The 19,292-nt window shown below is 38.8% G+C and overlaps 1 protein-coding gene across 1 annotated transcript in view; it reads right to left on the bottom strand.

Annotated features, from left to right (window-relative positions):
• The window catches only part of GABRR3 (gamma-aminobutyric acid type A receptor subunit rho3), a 74,074-nt gene that overhangs the window by 17,379 nt on the left and 37,403 nt on the right, over positions 1-19,292 (bottom strand). The window contains exons 4-6 of the mRNA XM_056808523.1: positions 13,265-13,488; positions 8,771-8,853; positions 5,390-5,530 (exon numbers count right to left, since the gene is read on the bottom strand). Of these exons, the coding sequence (XP_056664501.1) occupies positions 5,390-5,530; positions 8,771-8,853; positions 13,265-13,488 (448 nt within the window). The remainder of the gene's footprint in view (positions 1-5,389; positions 5,531-8,770; positions 8,854-13,264; positions 13,489-19,292) is intronic.

Genomic DNA, 19,292 nt, shown 5'->3' with positions numbered 1-19,292 from the left:
TTTTTCTTAGAGATTCCATTTTTTTTCTTTTTAATATTAAAGGTTTAAAGTTCATTTTGAAATACCTAAAACATCTTTTTAAAATTTAAAAATTAATTTTGTTTTTGTTAAAAAATTTAAAACATACTTTTAATGAGATACAAAATTGTCAAAGAGAGTATGTGATACTGTAGCTGAATAAGCACAACATGGCAGGCGAGGGCAGATAAAGAGAATGTTGTGTAGCGGGCATGATTTAGCTCAGTGGATGGATATTGGAAGCTTCCATTCCCTGGAGGTTCAGAGGGCATTTCTTCTATGATTATTCTGTACAGCTATGGTGTCAAACTCAAATAGAAGTGGAGACCACTACACAAAGATCCCTGACTTCATCTTAACATTATCTAGGAATTACTAGAATCTTGTTCATTATTCGAAGTTGGGTAGATGGTTGGACTCAAAGAAGATTTATTAAAGGTTTGATATGAGCTTGGCAGGATATCTACAATGGCTTGTCCCTAAGGGTCTGTACTTGTCTCTGACAATTGATATTTTTATCAACGGCTTGAATGAACATGTCGATGTCATGCTCATGAAACTTTTACAAATGACTCAAAGCTGGGAGGAATCGCTGGCATGTTGTCCGAGACTCAAAATTCAAAAAGCTCTCAACAGAATAGAACCGAGGTCTGAATGTGATGGACATCTTATAATTCATTTCAAGAAAGCAGCTTCACAAATACCAGATGAATGAGGGATGCTTAGAAAGTACATGATCTGGAAAAGAGCTTAAGGTAATAGTGGATTGTAAACTCAATAATGAGACATTTTGATATGGTGGCCAAAAAAGCTTTGGCAGCATTACAGGAGACATAATAATGTTCCTATGACTGGAGGTGATACAGCTATTGTAGTCTGTCCTGGTGAGACATCTGCTGTATCGCATTCAGTTCTGGGTGCTAAATTAGAGGAAGAAGAATATTTATAAGCTCGAAATAGGCAAAGGAGGACAAACAAGAGCGTGGAAGGGCCTTGTGCTTAAGCCACATTGATTGGTTGAAGAAACTGGGTTGATGTCTATCTTGGTAAGAAGAAAATTGAGGAAAAAACATCCTCAGATATTTGAAGTGCTATCACTCGGAAGAGGTAGTTATCAGACCTGTCTGGCTGACCTAAGATGCCAGAACTGGGATCAATCCATAGAAAGAGAAACTAATTGCCAGAGGTACCGAGGCATTGGAGATCAGTGTCACCACTCCACTCTAGATGAATGCAAAGTTCCCTCTAGCTGTTTATGTGAGCCCTGCGTGTCTGTACTAGGAAACACAGAGACTATCTCACTTCACTTTAGATGAAGAGGGAGATGGGCGGAAAACAGTGAACACTGTAAAGTTCTTCGGGGGCATGACCATGAGGCAGAGAGAGATGGCATGTACTCTAGAAACACCCCAAAGTTGTCTCTTTGTCAATGAACCTTATGCTGTTTGTTAATGGGCAGTAAAATAATTTTACGGAATTTTGCTACTGTATGATTTAAATTAATGGCCAATACTCCACATTTAATAAAGTTTTTAATAATCACTTGAAGTAGAAGTATAAGAAGTGAATCATCTAACAAAATTAAGACCACGGGAGCAATAGTGTCCTACTCTCAGCTCACAACACCTCCACCAAACTGATCAGATCCAAAGAGGAAGAGGCGTGGCTACCCAAAATTCATAATTTCCTGACCTCAGCTGGTAAAGTGAGGAGAGTGGGGTGCTGGGAATCATAGTTTTTAGGGTAACATTCTAATTACACACTACAAGGGTTGGGTTCTACCAATGTTCTAGTTAAACGAAAAGGTTCTATATTGCTGTGGAAGAGTTTGAGAATCCCCACTTTAAGGGATGAGTGTTATCAAAGCTCTTATTAATGCTTCCATAGCCATGGTCAAGGGCTGGGCTATGCAGAAGCCATACAAAGCTTTGGTAGAAAAGCCATGGCTCTCTGAGTTGGCTAAAAACATCAATGCAGTCTTTCCTTTTCCCCTTTTTCTCTTTTCCTCTGCCCTTCCCAAGAGGGTGTAGAAACTCCAAAGCCCATTTTTGTTTCTTTAAAGTTGACATTTTACATTGTTTTCCTAGGTTTTAAAAACCAGAACAAAAAACCCTGATAAATCCAAGGTATTATTGGTCTGTTGGTATTCTGTATGCTCAAGGGCAGTGAAGGAAAGGTTATATTCAGCTTCATAGAGAAAGAGAAAAAACCGAAACCTTTTTAAAAATGTTGAGAGTAATTCCTCTGCTAGGGGCTCAAAACAAACCAAAGATTTTTTTATTATTACCAAATAATGTTGTGAGTACTTGGAAGGAGGTGTAATATTAAGCCATGTGAATCTGAACTGTCATGGATACCATGGGCAAACAATGAGCTAAGCAGTGGTGTTAGAGAGAACTGATAATTAAGATAGATTAATAAATATTTAAAGTATGTTTTGTTAATCTTAATTTTTTTTATAAAAACACTATAAATGTCTTCTTCCTCCTCTTCTCCTCTTCCTCCTCCTCCTTCTCTCCTCCTCCTCTTCCTCCTCCTCCTTCTCCTCCTCCTTCTCCTCCTCCTCCTCCTCCTCCTTCTTCTTCCTTCCTTCCTTCCTTCCTTCCTTCCTTCCTTCCTTCCTTCCTTCCTTCCTTCCTTCCTTCCTTCCTTCCTTCCTTCCTTCCTCCTCCTCTTACTCTTTCTCCTCCTCCTCTTTCTAATTCCTCTTGTTCTTGTTTTTCATTGTAAATACAAAGCTGGAAATGCTTTCTTCAGAGGCATTAGTGGTCTCAGGCAAATCATGCCCATGGGGATACCTTAAGGGAGAAGCCTTAAAACAGTGACTCCTGGCACATGAGCCTGGGGGCCATTCAAAAAATAGTAGTAAGTTTTTCTTCTTAATAGGGCAACCCAAACCTCAACCAGTATCATTCTAGCCACTTTTTTGTAAAGGGTGGAGGAAGAGCCTATGATTTTAATGGTGGAGGAAATTTCCAGTAAGGAAACTACATATATAGTCAGATCAGGATCTCTTCTAGAGTCTTAGATAACTGCCTGAGCCCTCATGGGTTAAGTGACTTGTCTATGGTCCCAAAGTGAATCTATGTTAGAGGCAGGGCTTGAAACTAAGCCTTATTAACTCCAAAGTTAATAAATAATAATAGTTGCCTGTCTGTCTACTACACACCCCAAAACAAGAAATTGTATTTATTGCTTTTATATCATTTATTATAAACCAATTGGTCTCCTATGATCCTTTAAGTGCTATTGATAACTCTGATGTTAGAAACGTTAGTCCAATTGTTAATTAACTAGGTACAAGTGCTGATAGGTAAGAAGAAAGTTTGTTTAAGAGCTTCCATTATCAAGTTTGGAATGTTAAGTACACAGCTTGACTGAATCTTGATTCCATATGGGGATAGCAGAAATAATATTTGAGTTAGTTGGAAAGGATGGAATTTGTTGCCAGTGGTGTTTGTGTCAATAAGAGCACCCTCAGATTCTATGACCCAGAGACTACTTCTGGTTTATCTTTATGTCTCTTCCCAGATTCAGTGTGATGGGTTGAGTCAGAGGGTATTGGTTACAGGATCAATAAAATGTTAGATCAATAAAATGTTAGGACCTTGCACTAGAATTTATTAACTGCTAGCTAACATTTTCTGAAATTTGGTTTTGTTAATCACTGATATGAATTAACTGTCAAAAGCCTATAGAAGCTAACTGTGAACATCCAAAAGATGCCTTCATAACAGACTGCACATGATGAGACCTCCAACTCTGTCATCCATAAATAAAAGTTTGATATTTTCAGCTCAGAATTATGGCCCAGAGATTTCCTTTATTTCTTATATACTGAACTACCAGAACTATCCCAAAGGAAATTGGGCTGCTTTGGGAGTTAGTAGTTTCCTCCTTGAACATCTTCATGAAGACATTTTGTGACTAATTGTTAAGGGTGATGTGGAGTAGAAGCATCTGGATGGCTCAATAAAGCATGAGGCCTGACTGAGTAAGGAAGACCTGAGTCCAGCAAATCACTTAACCTCTGTTTGTCTTAATACACTGGAGAGGGAAATGGCAAAACACTCTGGTATCCTTGCCAAGAAAACCCCACAAACAGTATTGGGGTGCTAAGATTCATGGGGTCAGAAGAGTCAGACATGACTGAACAACAAATGAGGTAGAGTAGAGGTGTCAGATTTGTGGTTGTGAAACTCTTGGGTATGCCCAGATTAAAACGCCATTGGGAAATGTTTAACAAAATATATATACAACACAGATGTTTATTTGTGGGGTTTTTAAGGCAGCATAGAGCCCACAGAGATCTGTTGCTACTTGACTTTGACCCCCTCAACACAGAAGAATTCTTATTCAGGTATGAGTTGGACTTGATGGTATCTGAACTCCCTTCCAACTCTAAGATTTGGTGATTCCGGATGATGAAGACATGGGCTACTGTGGAAAATTAATATTGCCTTCTGAAATAATTTTTCCTCAAGGCCCCCCATTAAGGAAAAGCTGATTTTAAGCTGAGGCTGTCTCCAGTTTCTTCCCGAGGCTTTGAAAATGGATTTAGATCTTTTGTCTCTGTTAAGGACAAAAGCCAACCATGGTTAACTCTGACCTAACTGAAAGATCAAGAGTAGGCTATGTAGCCATATTGAACTGACTTAAAGTATAGTGGTCCAGCCACATGGCAGAATGTACTGGCATCTTCCAGGGCCCAGCAGCAAGGACACATCTCTCTTATGATGAAGTAATAAGAGAGGAGATGAGGTCTTGAAGTCTACTTCCTCAGTGGCTGTTTACCAATCAGAGATGTCTTGGGATGTCCAGAGGAAGAACTGAGTGGTGAGCTCACCTGGATTATATATAGGTTTGTGCCAGAGTAGTGAGACACATTTTCTTTGGGATTTTGGAGAGAATCAACCAACTAGATTAAGCTATCTTGATTGGTCCATTAATGAATTAATTAAAAATCAAGAAATACTTCCTTCCAAGAACTGTTACACTACTGAGAATCAGAAAGAATACCATCATTCCTCTCCATTCCAAGTGGGTTGTGACTGTGGTCTTATCAGATGTAAGAATTAGGTGTAACTTCACGAAATACCTTGATATTCTTAGACAAGTGTGAAACCAGAAAGTATATTCTCTCCCTAATAAACAGAAGAATATGTAGCACGGAGCAGAGTTTCGGACAAATAATTTAATTTGACCAGTGAAAGATCATCAATCTCGTTACTACTCTGTCAGTTGGCTGACTAGTTCAAATACCTAGTTCAAGTCAATTTTCTTCATATTTTTCTCTGTTTTGGACAAAATAGGTGTGCAGAGCATAGCAGGTGCTCACTAAATGCTTATTAGGTTAAGTAACATACTATACCAGTGCTACTGTAGAAGGCTAGTCCACTAGATGCACTGAACTCTTCAACAAAGAACTGAGAAAGGGAAATGTGCTCATCTGTGATTAAGGACTTGTTTCCATGCTTCCAGTACAACATCAGATCTTCCTCATTATATGCATCTAAAAAAAGAAAAGAAAGCCCTTATAACTAGATTGCAAACTCTTGGAGGGCTGATCCAGTAGCGCCTACAATTTTCAGCACCTAGCACGGAACCATGTACAGATGGGCACTCAATAAATGTTTTTGACTGATCCATCCTTGGGTCCAAAAGGAATCTGTTTTTCAGTGATTATACTTGCGTGGCTGGTTGTCCAGTGGGTAATTTTCACAGGCTTAGCCTAGTAAACTAAGGTAATTCCAATCTGTTTGCTAAACCAGTGTCTCTAGATATGTACCCATTCCCTTACATGCTAGAGCTTTATTGGAAGTAAGACCTCAGGATTAATATTACAGGATTTGTGAAGGGGATCTGAATTGATCAGATGACCACAGATTTAGAGCTAGAAATGACCTTAGGTGCCATCAGATCATAGGATTACATGTCACAGCTCATAAATCTAGACTTGGAAGAGGTCATCTAGTCCCGTCATCCTCACTTTACAGATGACAAACTGAAACCCAGGGAGTTTATTGCCCCAAATCTTACTAGAAAATTAAGTGGCAGAGCAGGAATTTTGAAACCACGTTCTTGACCTCTAAAGCCAGGATTCTACCATAGAAGAACCATTTTTTCCAAAGACATTTTTGATGAATATTTATTAGAAATCCTCATGAGAAAGGAACTGAGGAAAAATGGGATAAAACTGGAATACATATAAATGCCTGTTAATGTGTATAATACCATGTATTACCAGGTAAAAGGAAACATGCTCGGCTGAGCTGAGAGGTTTCAATATACCCCAAATCAAATGCTTAGGTGGCTAGTAATACTCTTTAAGGAAGCCATTTTCTTTTCTTTTTTAAACCCTTGCTTTTTTTGGTCTCAGTAACAACTAAGACAGAAAGGCAAGGGCTAGACAAATGGGATTAAGTGACTTGCCTAGAGATACAAAACTAGAAAGGGCAAATTTGAACAGAGATCCTTCTGACTCCAAGCTTAGCTACCCCGGAATTATTTTTTAAACCCTTTCTTTCTGTCTTAGTAATTCCTCTAAGAGAGAAGGGCAAGGGCTAGGGAATTGGAGTTAAGTGACTTGCCCAGAGTCACATAGTTAGGAAGTGTCTTTTGGCAGTTTTGAACCAGCTCCTCTTGACTCCAGGATCATTCTGCTACCTAGCTGCCCCAAGGGAAGCAACTGGAAAGGAAGTAACTGTTAGTTCTATAGGAAAGATGCTCCCTCTGTGTAATGTGTCATGTTCCTGTGTAACCAGAATTCAAACTAAAATCATCAAAAGGTATTTATAGCTACGTGGGACTATAAAATCCCTTTGCTTTGTTGTCAGCAAACATTTGTGAAGTGATCACTATATATTAAGCACAGTTTTGGGCTCTGGTGACACCAAAACAAAAATGAAGCATTAGTTGCTCTCAGTTTACTCATAAGAAAGAACCAGTATGAAGCATATACAAAGCGATTTCAAGATGGGGGAAACACTACTAATATGGGTAGGTAGAGGTACCAGGAGAGGCTCTGAGCAATAGTAACAAAGGTAGAAGGACAGAGACAAGATCTGAAATCGTATTGCGATGTGGAATTCTCAGGTGGGGAGGCTGTTTGCCAATGCACACCCTCACGCCTTCCCTGAAATGGAATCTGAGCAATGAGGTTAATTAAGAGATTTGCCCAGAATGGCACATTACCATTATGTGTCAGAGGCAAGCCTTCCAAACTCGAGAGATACATTCTTCCACATTGTTTCTCTGGTGGCATGTTTTAATAAGAACAATTAAAAATCAGTTCAACACCTAAAGTACGAATCCTTGACAATCTGATGCTGGCAAACATCGGACCAATGAACTCAGGTTATCATTGACAATCCAATTTATATCTTGGGTGATGGTCAAGTCATGACACAACAAGGGTTTCAGGAATTGAATAAGTGGCAGAGAAGGTCAGGGTACAAGACACAGTTTTCGAATGAGCCAATGAGGGAATGGGTTTTGCTTGATTTTGTTGATTTGTTATCAGAAACATATTTTTCTTATTCCCCATGGAGATAGAACTTAGGAGGGAGAGAAAATAAATTTCTGTTCATTAAAAAAGTAAAATGTAATTAAATTATATTAAATATATAATTAATACAAATGAAATAATAAAAAAACAAAAGTTCTTATCCAAGTGTGTGCCTGTGTAGATATTATGAAAATACATTTAAGTTGGATATCAAGTTGAAATCATGACTCTTAGTTGGTCCAGATTAAGGGCAGGTTATACGTATAGTCGGATGGATTCTTAGGCATTGGCTTCTGTGATTTTGTCTTTCTGGGGTCTGATAAGGTCTTTATCTAGGTCCCGGGCACTAGCAATGTGGACTGGCAACATGGTGCAATGAAAAGGCACATTGGTTTTGGATACTGAGAACTAGGATTCCAAAACTAGGCATGACACTTAATACTTATACACCTCTGAACAAGTGTCTAACCTCTCTGGGCTTCAGTTCATCATCTGATAATGGGCGACTCAAATTAGATGGTTTTGAAGGACTGCTGAGCTCTACAACTAGGATTTGACGATGCTCATGCAGGATTAGTGACCAGATGCACTCTCTGGCTAAAAGATCTTTTCTCCTACCAGTTTTCAGACCAAGGAGAAAAGCTATTGATTTATTTTGAAAGTAGCAACTCCCAAACTGACTAAATGTTAAATAAGATTAGAAGCCACAATATTTGGGCAGCAGATTTTCTTTACTGAACTGAGCTAAATACTATTTTTGGCAGCACTGTAATTAAAAAACAATATGTAGGCTTTAATAAAAAAAATTTGAAACTCTATCATGTCAAAATATGCCTTTCTGAGGTATTCATTGAAAAAGACTACTATCTGCCTTTGTAACTAAATGATAATCCTGTTTTAAAAATACATACATGAAGGGGGCAGGTAAGTGGCTCAGTGGATTGAGCCAAGCCTAGAGATGGGACGTCATGGGATCAGATCTGGCCTCAGACACTTCCCAGCTGTGTGACCCTGGGCAAGTCACTTAACCCCCATTGCCTAGCCCTTACCACTCTTCTGTCTTGGAACTAATCCCCAGAATGGATTTTAAGAAGGAAGGTAAGGGATTTAAAATAATAATAATAATACTCTTAACCTGCACCGGGGATCTATCATGGTTAGTAATGATCTAGTCCCCTATCAGTGTATTAAATATGCTGTAAATAAAGAACACATAGAAATATTAAACCAGATAGTGAGACTTACAGCTTTCTAGTTCAAGAGAACAGTTCTGAGTATCAAGAGGAAACCGGCTGAAATCCATAAAGCACATGGCAGAAACTGTTATCCTGTAAGAGAAACAGCAATGGGGGAATGTAGATCACTTTACATTATAGCCAAATAGCTGTGCTGATGCCTGTGCGCTTTCTTATTTGTGTATTTATTGCCCATTACCAAGCACTATGCAGTTATTCATCTTCACGATGATAAATTGGTTTGGAGCTGGGGACGTTGCAGGCCTGAATGGATAAGAGAGCAGGAGGTTTTGTATCATCTGTGGAAAGTCTTCTGAGACTTTTTCTCCCCATTTCTTTCCATTGAGAGTGGCCACAGTTATGGCGCTTAACTGTAGTTCTGTAGGGTGTCTTTAAGAACATTCTGGGAGCAATTTGCAGTTGGTAGCACAGTGCATAGAGTTTGGGGCTTGGAGTAAAGAAGACCCAAGCTCAAATTTTACTTCAGACTCTTACTAGCTATGCGACCTTGGACAAGTCCCATAACTTCTGTTTGGCTTGGATTTCTCAATTCTAAAATGGGGAAGAATAATAATAGCCCCTACCTGGCAGGGCTGAGGTGGAGATCAAATGAAATTGAATGTGGAAAAGCTCTTAGGACAGTACTTTGAACATAGCAGATACTCTATAAGTGTTCATTCCCTTCCCAGTTGGTCCTTTGATGGGTGTGCTTTTGATGGGATAAAAATAGGCTTGCATTTTATGGCTCAGGCAGTGTGGAAAGGGAGGCAGTGATCATGCCTGGCAGATGTCACCTGTAACATTCAAGTGAGAATAGTGGGGTGCTTTATTCCCCCACTAGATTGGAGGTTCCAGGAGGCCACCAGCCTTGGCAGAGAGCTCTGCTTTCTCTGTGGATATTGGGAGGTAATCATGGGAGTCTGTTTTCCAGTGTCCCCCACGGAACATATATCAGTATAAAAAGACCTAAAGCAGATTTTTATTTGGTAAAATTTATTCTAATAATGAGCAGTTGAGTTTTCATCAGGGTTTGGTTTGGTTTGGTTTTAGAAGGAGATTTCCTGGATAGAAGGGACTAGAATGGAGAACAGGGAGGTAGACAGGGTCCTGGGCATCTAAGTAAAATGCAATCTACCATCCAGAAAGAAAACAAAATGACGTCAAGGCTACAATTCCAAATGGAATTAAATATTGGGATCCTTACTTGCAAATCAGAGGCAAATGGGAGTTGTTATGAGGCAAAGCACTACATATTGCAAGTTTATTGGGTTTCTGGCTATGCCTATTTATAGTTATGTGTTTCCTCATCTTCCTCAGCTTCGAAAGCAATTTAAAACAAATTATTTCAAAATGTATAATTCATGTGATTGCATCAACGACTTACATAATGATGAAGACTGTTTCTAGCTAATTCTGTTCTCTTCTCCATTTTCCTGACTTGAGGCAGAAGTGATTGTTCTGAACCGAGTCTAAAAGCAGAAGTTCTGGTTGTGGATTCATCAGAACAAAAGCAGATCAGAAATAGAAGGCCCCCAAGCACATTGGCAAAGAACAAAGGGCCACAGAGAGTTGCCTCCCAAAGCCCGGGAGCTGATCAGATGAATGGAACATCTCTTTATCTCCAGAGGCAGAAAATAAAGAACTACAATGTTTACTTGGAAAAAACAGAACAAGAGCCACAGGCTGTGTCCATTTGACAAAACACTCCCCTCTACCTCCCAACATTCAGTTTGATGTGTTTGGCTGCCATAATAACAGGGGCATTTACTCCATAGAACACCGGCTGGGAGTCAGGAAGAGGAGCTTATAGCTGGCTCAGATATTTACTAGTTGTACAACTTCATGCAAGTCATTTCATTTCTTTCAGATGAGTTTCCTCATCTGTAAAGTAAGGACAGAAATTGCATCCATCTCCAAAGGTGAGATTATAAAGAGATCTTTGTAAAGAATTTTGTAAAACCTCTAAGTGGTAGCTATTATGAATGAGTAAATTGGACTGATTGCGCTCCTGAGGGAAGCAACTCTGTATATTTCAGCCATTGAGATTTTTTCCCCCAAAGTTGTTAGGGAAAACCCCAAAACAAATCCAATGGATTCCATATCCAAATAACATTGTGGCACTCTTGATTCTTGGTAAGGTTTGGGGCTTGGGCTTTCACTACTAGTTTCTGAATAAAAATTTCGATAGAAATGCTTGCTATTTTTCTTCTCTTGCTACAAGGTGTTCATAGCAAGGAACAATGGAAGCGATGGATCTTTTGTACTAAGTTAAGCCAAATATCTCTCAAGGATGGATGAAAAGAAGTGAAAATGTCTAGATTTACCTGAAGCCATTTCTAAAATTAATCACTGATAAACCATTCAATGCATACAAGACTCAGACTATAGGAGGATATATTTCACTAAATAACATAGCAAGAGGATAAGATCCATGGAGAAAAGAATTTTTAGTACTTATCTATCTTGAATAAGGAAACTCAAGGAAGAGGATATGAATGGGAACAAATTTTGGCTGGCCTTCATCTGCAAAGTTTTGCATATGTAGGGGCTGAAGACAGAATTTGGACAATTTTGGGCCCAAACCTGTGCTACAGAGTTTTATTATTTGATCTGCGTTACACATTGTTTCTATATTATTATTCAATTATCTAAATGTCTCCCTTTTCCTTACTATGGCATTTCTTTTCAATGTCTCTCTATTTCCTACTACAGCATTCCTCAAAGTGTGATTTAGGAACCTCTGGGGGATGGTAAGATGAGACTATTACAGGAGATCTACAAGGTCAAAGCTATTTTTATAGTAATAAGATGCTTTAATTTTTAATATGATAAATATCAGTGGATATAACTTGCATGAGCCAAAATTCTGTGCAGGGGTAGCCTCAATAATTTTAGAGAGCTTAAAAGAGTTTTAGGACCCGCAAAGTACACAAGTAACTGACCTACTATATATAGCACATCTAATGTTCTCTTTCTTGCTTTCAAGAGCCTTTATAATCTAGGCTCTGTCAACTTCATTATCCTTATTATCCTACACCTTCTACTGCTCATTCCCTCTATTCAGACCAGGCTTCTTGTCTCAGTAGTACATAGTATTGATCCCCCATCTCCAAGATTTTGTTGATGTCATTCCTCTAGCCTGGAATTCTTTTGATTTTCCTTTCTGTTTCTACTAATTCTACCCAATCTTAACTCCAAGTTTCAGTCTCACCTTCTCAGAGAAGTCTTCCTTTATTATTCTTTCTCTCATTGACCTCTCTCTAAAATTCATCAATACGTATAGACTTTTCAACATAGTTTCACATTTATTAGTATGTCGTATTTGTAGGTCTCATTGTTATTTCATGTTTCCCAAACTAAGTGGTAAGTAAATGCTTCAAGGGCAGAAAAATGTGTGAAAAATTGTCTTTGGAATCCATGAGTAAGAAGCTTTTTGTGTAGTTATTTATCGCTTAAGACCATGGAAGAATTAGACATGACCAACATTTTGTTAGACTAGGACTTGTCCACATAGGCTTGTGAACAATAACGGTCTTGAAAATGCACGGGATTATTTTTATCTTTTGCTCATTTTTCATTCGGATGTAGCCAAGGCCACCATCAACACTATTTGGTCTTAACCTCTTGTTGCATCTATTCCTTATCTGGGAGGGAACGTTCTATGGATGCAAATTGCAACTCCTCCACATCTTATTATTCTGTGCTCTTCTTGACTACTAGAACTGTTCCACAGAGATTCTACCTAAACCCTGAAAGTCAACCTCTTGATCTTGATCTTGAGGGAATCAACATACATTTTCATCTCTCTGTTATCTCTCAGCCTCATAACATGACTGACTCTGTTCTTGTTGTGTTCAGAACATTCTTGATAGTGTATTCTATGCCATGTCAATAACTGATGAACCTGGATAGAATTTTTATTAAATATTAGAAGTTTTTCTTCTGAGAAAGAGCTGAGTCAATGATACTTGGCCTCTCTTCTGTTGCCCCTATTCCCATCCATAGCTGATTCATATTCTCAAGACAAAAAAAATAAAAAGTAAAACATTTTACAAAGGTGAAATATAATATCATGAATAAATCATTAATGATGCTTATATAGATTTGACCTCCTTGTGCAATTTTCAGTGACTTTCTTATTTCTTTGAAGTTTGATCTGCACTTACGTGAGATACATTTAAATATAGGGAAAAATAAGGAAAAACAACGACCCCAAGGAAGTATTTAAAACGGATATCACAGGAAAGCAGGCTGGATGAAATTGAAGTTATGAAATCTTTACCAAATCTTTCTCTAAGATTAGGAGGCAAAATGATAATTAACATAATGAAATTGGAACATTCCCCTGACCTTGCCCCAACAAAATTCAATGAATGAAACAGCTGTTTGAAATTTCTTGTTTACATTTAGAAAGCCAAATTCACTCCCAATTTGGTTTAGTTTGAAAGAGGGTAGGAAAAAAGAAACATTTTTGATGTTCATAACAGGAAAACTCTGTTCTTACCGGAGACTGAAGAGGACATTACCATCAGGGTACACTCGGAGCATCATGTTCTCCACTGTTGTGTCATGGATGAAGGATCTTTTGGAATGTACAAAAAATACATCAGGCACCCAAATCTTTTGGATTAATCTACTATCAAAGGTCATGCTTTTGTTTCTTCTGCTAGGAAAAGAGAGCCGTTCATCTTTCCAGTAATGTCTGAGGTAAAAGGTCATTGTAAAGTCCTAGGCAAGAGAGAAAAGGAAGAAAGTTACACTCAGGAGATAAACTATTGGAACCAATCTAGGGACCTTCCATTGCAGTCTCACATTGCATAGCCTCTTTGGAGATTTTTCATGGAAAAGTATTCTTTTTTTTGCCAGAATTATCTTCCTAAAATACATGTCTGATCATTCCACTCTTTTGTTAAAGAAAATCTTAATGAACTCAACTGGGCTCTCACTGCTGCAAGGCAATCTTTTTATACTTCCTGAATTAACTTATTATCCCACTCACCAAAGAGGCTTTTTCAAACCTTTTTATTCCTCTTTAAGCCTTCTTTGGTTTCCTCTTTCCTCATCCTCTCAGATAAGAACTTTTCCTCATTTTCAGTGAAAAAATTAAAGTAATTCACTGAGAGTTCCTTCTTCTCCTTTCCTCCTCATCTCATATCTTCTAGATATTTTTTGCCATTATTTCCTACTTCACCACTGTCTCACAAAAAGAAGTGGCTCTGCTAGTGACTGAGGCAAACCATTCTCCAAGGATGTGACCTCATTCCATCCCATATTCTCCAGCAGATTGCTCCTTCTACCATCCCCACTCTCTTACTTGTCTTCAATCTTTCAGTGTCTCCTGGCTGCTTCCCTACTGCCTACAAGCACATTCATATCTCCACTATCCTCAAACAATGCTCAGTTGGTCCTATTCATCATCACTTTCTATCATTTCTTTTCTTTTCTTTCTTTTGGGGCTCAACTCCTTGAGAAGACTGTCTAGAATTATTTTAAAACCCTTACTTCCCATCTTTCAATCAATACTATGTATTGTAGAAAAGTGGTAAGGGCTAGGTAATATAGTTTAAGTGACTTGTCCAGGATCACATAGCTGGGAAGTAAGGCTGTCTATAATTGATGCCTCCATTTCTTTTCCTCTCATTCTCTCCTTAAATGTTCTAGCTTGGCTTCCAAACTCATAATTTAATGACAATTCCTCTCTGGAAAGTTACTAATAATCTCTACCTTTAAAAATATGTTATTTATTTATTTTTGACATTAAAAAGTTTTTTTGAGTTCCAAATTCTCTTTCTCCTTCCAACCCTTCCAATCCATTGAGAACACTAGCAATATGACACCCATTATACATGTGAAGCCATGCAAAATGTATTTCTATATTAGGAATGTAACCAAAAGCAAGAAATAAAAGAAAATGAGGAAGTTATACTTAGTTTTCACTCAGTTCATCAGTTCTCTCTCTGAAGGTGGATAGTAATTTTCATCATGATATATACCAAACTATCCTAGATCATTGTCTTGGTCAGAGTAGCCAAGTCTTTCACAGTTGATCATCATTACAATATTGCTATTACTATGTACAATGATCCCCTGGTTCTGCTTATTTCACTTTGCATCACTGCATTTGCATTAAGGGAATTGACATTCTGTTGCATGCTAATGCAAATGATCAAATAGATCTTCCCATCTTCCTCAAGAAGCATTTCCTGATTTTCCTTTAATTCTAGTATCTCTTCTCTGTTGATTATTGCCCTGTATGGAGCCTGTTTTTATAGAGTTGTTTCCCCCTGTGAGCTTCTTGAGAACAAGAACTATCTCTTACCTTTCTTTGATTCTGCAGTGTTTATAGCACAGTGCCTGGCACATTGTATACACTTAATAAATGTTCATTGAATGGCTGATTCTCAGAGAAAATATTTCCAGATTAGTAGTTAAAGCCCCTTACAATCTATCTTTCCAGGTTTATCGCTCTCATTTTACCAGACAATTTAGCATTCCATCTCCCACCTTCATACCTTGGAATAGACTGTCCCCTTCTCCCATGTCTAGAATGCTCCTTATTTCTGTCATTGTTATAATTCTTGGCTTCCTTCCAGAATCACTTTATGCCTCATCACCCATGGGATTAATTATTTCCTGATCTCTAATTCTTAATACTCTCCCTTTCTTAAATTATATGGAAAATACTTGTCTTGATAGACTCATATTTCCAATAGAATAGGAAGAGCTCCAGCCAATTAGTCCAAAAACATTATTAGGCATCAAGTATGTGCCAGGCTCTGTAAAGTACTGACAACACAAAAATAAAAGCCACCTACCCTCAAGAAAGCCGCAATCCAATGAGGGAGATAGCAAGCAAACCTATGCAAACAGGCTATATACTGGACAAATAGGAAACAATTAAGAGAAGGAAAGAACTCGAGTTTAGCCGGCTTGGGAAAGAGTTCCTGTAGAAGAATGGATTTTAACTGGGACTTAAAGGAAGCCTGGAAAGTCTTGCTGAGTGGTGTTGAGAAAGGAAAGCCTGCCAGGGTTGAGGGACAGCCAGAGAAAGAATCTGGGGCCAGCATAAAGAGGAACATCCAGGAAGGCAATGCTACTGGAGTACGTAGTGGGGATGGAGATATAGGAAGACCTGGGTGATGACAGTTTTTGAACACCAAACAGGGTTTTTTTCTTTTGTGTTTTTATACCTTGAACCTACTAGAGCATCTGCAGTAAGTACTTAGCAACTTCTTACTTGATCGGAGTGGAAAGAATTCTAAGGGATGCTGCAATCCATCAATCATTATCACTGCTCTTACTTCATGGGATTAGTACTTTCACTGTATTGTGTGTAGTAAGCCTGTATGGTGTCTTGCTAAGTGGGAGGATAAAAGAATACATACAAGAGACTGTATGCATTTTTGGCCATCAAAGACTAAGCCTTCATTCTCTAGGTAACACGACACCTAAATCAAAACGGTGAAATCAGCTTCATGTCTATCCTCTTCCTGAAAAATCGATTTATTTCCAATTGACTAGACTATGAAGTAGTGTGGTAGGGATAGTTTTGTGGGGCAATGGATAGAGCAGCAAGCCTGAAATTAGGAAGATACGGGTTCACATCTGGCCTTAGACATACTAGATATGTGACCCTGGGCAAGCCACTTCATTTCTATTTGCCTCAGTTACCTCATCTGTAAAATGAGCTGGAGAAGGAAATGGGAAACTCCAGTATCTTTGCTAAGATACTGCAGGGTCATGAAGAGTTGGACTCGAGAGAAATAAATGAACAACAGGTGAAATAACAACAGAGTCCTGGGCTGGTGAGCTTCAAATACTTACTAGTAAAAGGACCCTGGGAAAGTCACTTCATTTTTGTTTGCTCTAGTTTCCCCAACTGTAAAATGGGAATAATAACAGCACCCACTTCTCAGGATTGTTGTGGAACTAAAATGAATAATATTTGTAAAGACCTTAGCATAAGGCGTGGCACTGTATAGATGCTAATTCCCTCTCTTTCCCCTTATTAAAATGGTAATTCCTTGAGGACCAAGATTATTTTCGTTTTGTTTTTGTCTCAGGCCAACCATAGTGAATAGCACATAATAAGTATTTAATAAAACTTGTTGAATTTACTTTATGTCACTAATGAATTTTAACAAAAAAGGTAAACTGAGGCACAAAATCTCTTAATAAAGGAGCCAATAGCTTGTCTCTATGCCAAAGACTCTAAGCAGAAAGCCATCTCCTCCTTCATAGGTTTTGGGGAGTACAGAACATGGTAGGTGACAACATGGGGTTGATGGTAACGTGATTGGCTACGGAGCTGAGGTGAGATTGGTTGAAAGTTTGGTAATGAGGGACTGGCAATGACCTCCTCTTTCTCCCCTGTGACTAAGAAGTATCCATTATTTGAGTACGCCTTCAAGATAGCAGCCCAGACTTTTTGGACAGCAAATCAGACATCCTTGAAGGATATAGCTTGGCGGTAAAAAGCTATTAGGTCTGACACCCTTATGGCAAACTGAAATCCCTAACTAAGGTTAGCTAAATTCCTTGAGGCTAGAACTGGATTTCTAATCTTCCTTTATTCATTACAGGCCTAAGTCCAGAGACAGAGAACCATAACTTGGGCACTTATGGGGCAAAATCACTTACAAGAACAAAAATCAATTAATACAAAGAATAAAAAAAACAACATAGAATCAATTTAATCTTCTCAATTAAATGGAAGGAAGTTTCTCAGCATGGCTCGCCATGGCAGTGGAACAGAGTAAACACTGCTCTACAAATTCAAATGTGCATAATTTCAAATTTCCAACCCTAGACTTCCAGATGAGCTCTGGCATTAATTAACTGGGTAGCGCTGAGCAATCCACTTATACTCTCTGGGCCTCCTTTTCTTCCTATGAAAAATGAGATCATTAGACCAGATGAACTCTAAGGTGGCTTCTAACTACTCTACATTTGCAGGACTCTTTATTGCCGTAACTATCAGCATCACTCTATGACCACTCTAACACATTCTAAGCTCATTTCATTGTAATTAACACCCACTTCTCATTTGAAGCTCATTGAAAATGAAGCAGCGCAGTTCCCCATTCATTCTCCATCCTTGTAGCCCAGATGCCAATGTCATAATAGTACTGTAGCTTTTCTTTCTGCCAACTGCTCTGCTGCTCGTCAGAGGACAGACTGTGCCCGGTTCCAACCTGCAGAGCCGTAGGTTGAGCTAGATTGGTATTGTAGGAGACCTTCAGCTTCTACCTAGCACCCTTTCATAGTGCTCAATGAGATGCAAAAAATCTTCTTGGAGGCTGTGAAAATGGGGGAGTAGCTGCAAGTATGGTTACTAAGCATTTTGGGGTTTGCAGAGTGCTTTACAAATATTATCTCAATCAGTACTATAACCCCGGGAGGTGGGCGGTTTTATCTATCCTCATTTTATAGATGAGGATATTGAGGAGGGAAGTTTAAGCGATCTGTCCAGGGTCCCCCACAACCAATCTTAGGTGGGATTTGAACTCATGTCTTTCTGATTCCTAGCTAGCTCATTTTTCTAATTTATCACCTAGTGCCTGATTGAATGATACTAAAGCGCTTAGGGTAGAACACTGTATGGCTCCCAAGTCAAATTCCCATGAAGTTGATGTTTTAGGTTTCTTCTTGGGAGAGTTGTAAGATCATTCATAAAAATAAAACTGTGACTCAATAGCCCCTAGAGAGGCCTTATCTTCCTATAATAGACTTTTATAGTCCTAGCAATGAGTGAAATTTAAACCCTCTCTGAGCTGTTTTCTGATCTCAAGAAGGATCATGCCAAAAAAAAAATGGCAAATTTATAAAAAGAAAAAAAAAATAGCTCACAAAATACCACCAGCTGTAGTGGAACCTAGCTGCATTTTTCTAGCTCCCTTTGGATAAAAAGGAGGAAGATGCTACCTCTTGGCTGTTGCACTCCACAGCACAGCCTATAAATTACTACAGATGGAGTCCTTTCTCCAAATGGCCTGCTGCAGTTTCATTGTCTGCCATCATGTTATGACTGATGACACTGACCAAGCCAAAGAGAGCCTGGTTGTTTTAGGCTCCATTAAGCAGGTTTTATCCCGTTTCCTGGTCTGGGTGGGCTTCCCCAGCCTTCTGCTCCTCCTGTACCCCATACTTCCTGCTGCCCAAGGTCTCATCCCCTCTTTATCAAATCCCAGACATTCCCTCTTCCAGAGAGTCATCCCATTGGTCTGTGGAAGTCTAGAGGAGGGCGTCCATATTGGTAGCACCATCATACATCTTTTTAGTTGTGGAGTCTCAAAATCTGTGCCATCTGTGATTCTCTACTCTCTTCTCTGCTCTCTACAGTCAATGGATTTCCAAGTCCTCGCAAAAGTAACTTCTTAATGTTTCTTTCATCTGACTCTTTACTTGCATAGTTGTCCCCTTGTTCTATTTCTCATTTCCTCTCACCTTCAAGTGAGTAATTGGGGGAAGAAAAGGGGAACTAAATAACCACTTACATAGGGCTCACTAGTTAGTTACTATGAGGCATTATG

The sequence above is a fragment of the Monodelphis domestica genome, chromosome 8 (assembly GCF_027887165.1).
Source record: "Monodelphis domestica isolate mMonDom1 chromosome 8, mMonDom1.pri, whole genome shotgun sequence".
Taxonomy (NCBI): domain Eukaryota; kingdom Metazoa; phylum Chordata; class Mammalia; order Didelphimorphia; family Didelphidae; genus Monodelphis; species Monodelphis domestica.
Note: the sequence above shows the minus strand (reverse complement) of the source record. Positions and strands in the feature narration are given on the sequence as shown.